The sequence below is a fragment of the Notothenia coriiceps genome, unplaced genomic scaffold, assembly GCF_000735185.1.
Source record: "Notothenia coriiceps isolate Sejong01 unplaced genomic scaffold, NC01 NC01_scaffold00033768, whole genome shotgun sequence".
Lineage (NCBI taxonomy): Eukaryota > Metazoa > Chordata > Actinopteri > Perciformes > Nototheniidae > Notothenia > Notothenia coriiceps.
In genome coordinates this window covers 1-1,534 of record NW_011366469.1, presented here as the reverse complement: position 1 = coordinate 1,534, position 1,534 = coordinate 1, and the positions used below count along the sequence as shown (strand labels likewise).

Here is a 1,534-nt window from a genome sequence, read left to right as displayed (position 1 = left end):
TGTGTGTGTGTGTGTGTGTGTGTGTGTGTGTGTGTGTGTGTGTGTGTGTGTGTGTGTGTGTGTGTGTGTGTGTGTGTGTGTGTGTGTGTGTGTGTGTGTGTGTAGGATGGAGGCCTAGGAGGACTTTAATATTTGCAAGTTGGGATGCAGAGGAGTTTGGATTGCAGGGATCTACAGAATGGGCAGAGGTACTTAAACATAATACACATTCACACACTTGCACTTGTACACACTCAAACCCACACACACTTGACCAACATTCACCTTTCTCAACAGGATAACGCCAAGCTGCTGCAGGAGAGAGCTGTGGCTTACATTAATGCCGACTCTGCCATTGAGGGTGAGTGTGTGCACAGTTAGTAGTACATTTGTTTTGATGTGTCTTATGTGTTTTTTTAAACATTTCAATTTGATTTCCAGGAATGTACACACTGAGGGTTGACTGCACTCCGTCTCTACACACGCTGGTGTATGACCTCACCAAACAGGTAAGCAGAAGCAAAAGGAAGGGTACTTAACAAACTGCTTTGAGAATGATTAATTTAGTCTTCATGCTCACTTTCATACTTTATGTGTTTGCATGTAGATAGCCAGTCCAGAGGAAGGAGAGGAAGGAGTTTCTTTGTACGAGAGTTGGCATAAGAGGGACAACTGGACGGATAACCGTGATGCACCCAGGTATAAAGTAGCTTGCTCTGGTCAGAGTCAGGCTGTAAACAAACATATTTTGAATGTAAAATATAACAAGTAATGAAACAAATCACTCAAACAGTCTGTCCTTCACTCTGCTGCACTGTAGGATCAGTAAACTGGGGTCAGGCAGTGACTTTGAGGCCTATTTTATCCGTCTGGGAATTGCTGCAGGCAGAGCCAGATACACCAAGAACAAGGTGAGACACGCTGACTGATTCACCCAAATATTATCATTCTTATTAGTCTTAAAGAGCAACTTCCAGATTAAGGACACCTGTGAATAAATGTGTAGGAAAAGGATGAATACACTAGATTTTCAAAAAAATATACAGAAATATACACTACAGTGACATCTGGCGTCGTTTTTGTAAGAAATGTTCACTTCCGCATAAAAAAGCCTCGGCACGTGACCTCCCGCGTGTGACGTAACACGGGGGACACAAGGGGGAGAGCGGCCGGTGTAACGTATTAATAAACATGGATCCCAATGCTAGTTTCGACACAGAAGAAGTTGAACATGAATATTCGAATGCATATGATGGACCACAACCTTATAATTATGAGCCTGCTAGGCGTCCAAGAGACCAGGAGCAGCCAAGGATTAGAAGAAATAACGGCCATCGGAGAGAAATGGAGCTGTGGTGTGAGGAGAACCAGTGGAGAACTGGGCAGCTATCTTGGTGAGTGACCGGCGTTAGCTACAGAATGTTAGCTAACGTCACATCACAACATTGTAAAGTTAGCTATCATATATCAGGCTATAACTAAAGCAGCATTGATAATATAGTAACGTTACTGGCAGGACTGTTGATACTGATCCATAACAGAAACTAATGCGCAA

The 1,534-nt window shown here is 43.2% G+C and overlaps 1 protein-coding gene across 1 annotated transcript; it reads left to right on the top strand.

The window, feature by feature from the left end:
* Positions 1 to 104: 104 nt before the first annotated feature.
* LOC104961783 (putative N-acetylated-alpha-linked acidic dipeptidase) lies at positions 105 to 908 on the top strand. Its single transcript, XM_010790121.1, has 5 exons — positions 105 to 188; positions 277 to 340; positions 421 to 488; positions 587 to 678; positions 800 to 908. Exons 3-5 carry the CDS (start codon positions 423 to 425, stop codon positions 906 to 908), a joined length of 267 nt encoding a protein of 88 aa, XP_010788423.1. The 5' UTR covers positions 105 to 188; positions 277 to 340; positions 421 to 422.
* Positions 909 to 1,534: the final 626 nt, after the last annotated feature.

Coding starts and splice junctions, on each gene's coding strand:
- LOC104961783 (XM_010790121.1), top strand. CDS start 423: ATGTACACACTGAGGGTTGACTGCACTCCGTCTCTACACACGCTGGTG. Junction 489..586: donor TGTATGACCTCACCAAACAG/GTAAGCAGAAGC, acceptor GTTTGCATGTAG/ATAGCCAGTCCAGAGGAAGG. Junction 679..799: donor GATAACCGTGATGCACCCAG/GTATAAAGTAGC, acceptor GCTGCACTGTAG/GATCAGTAAACTGGGGTCAG.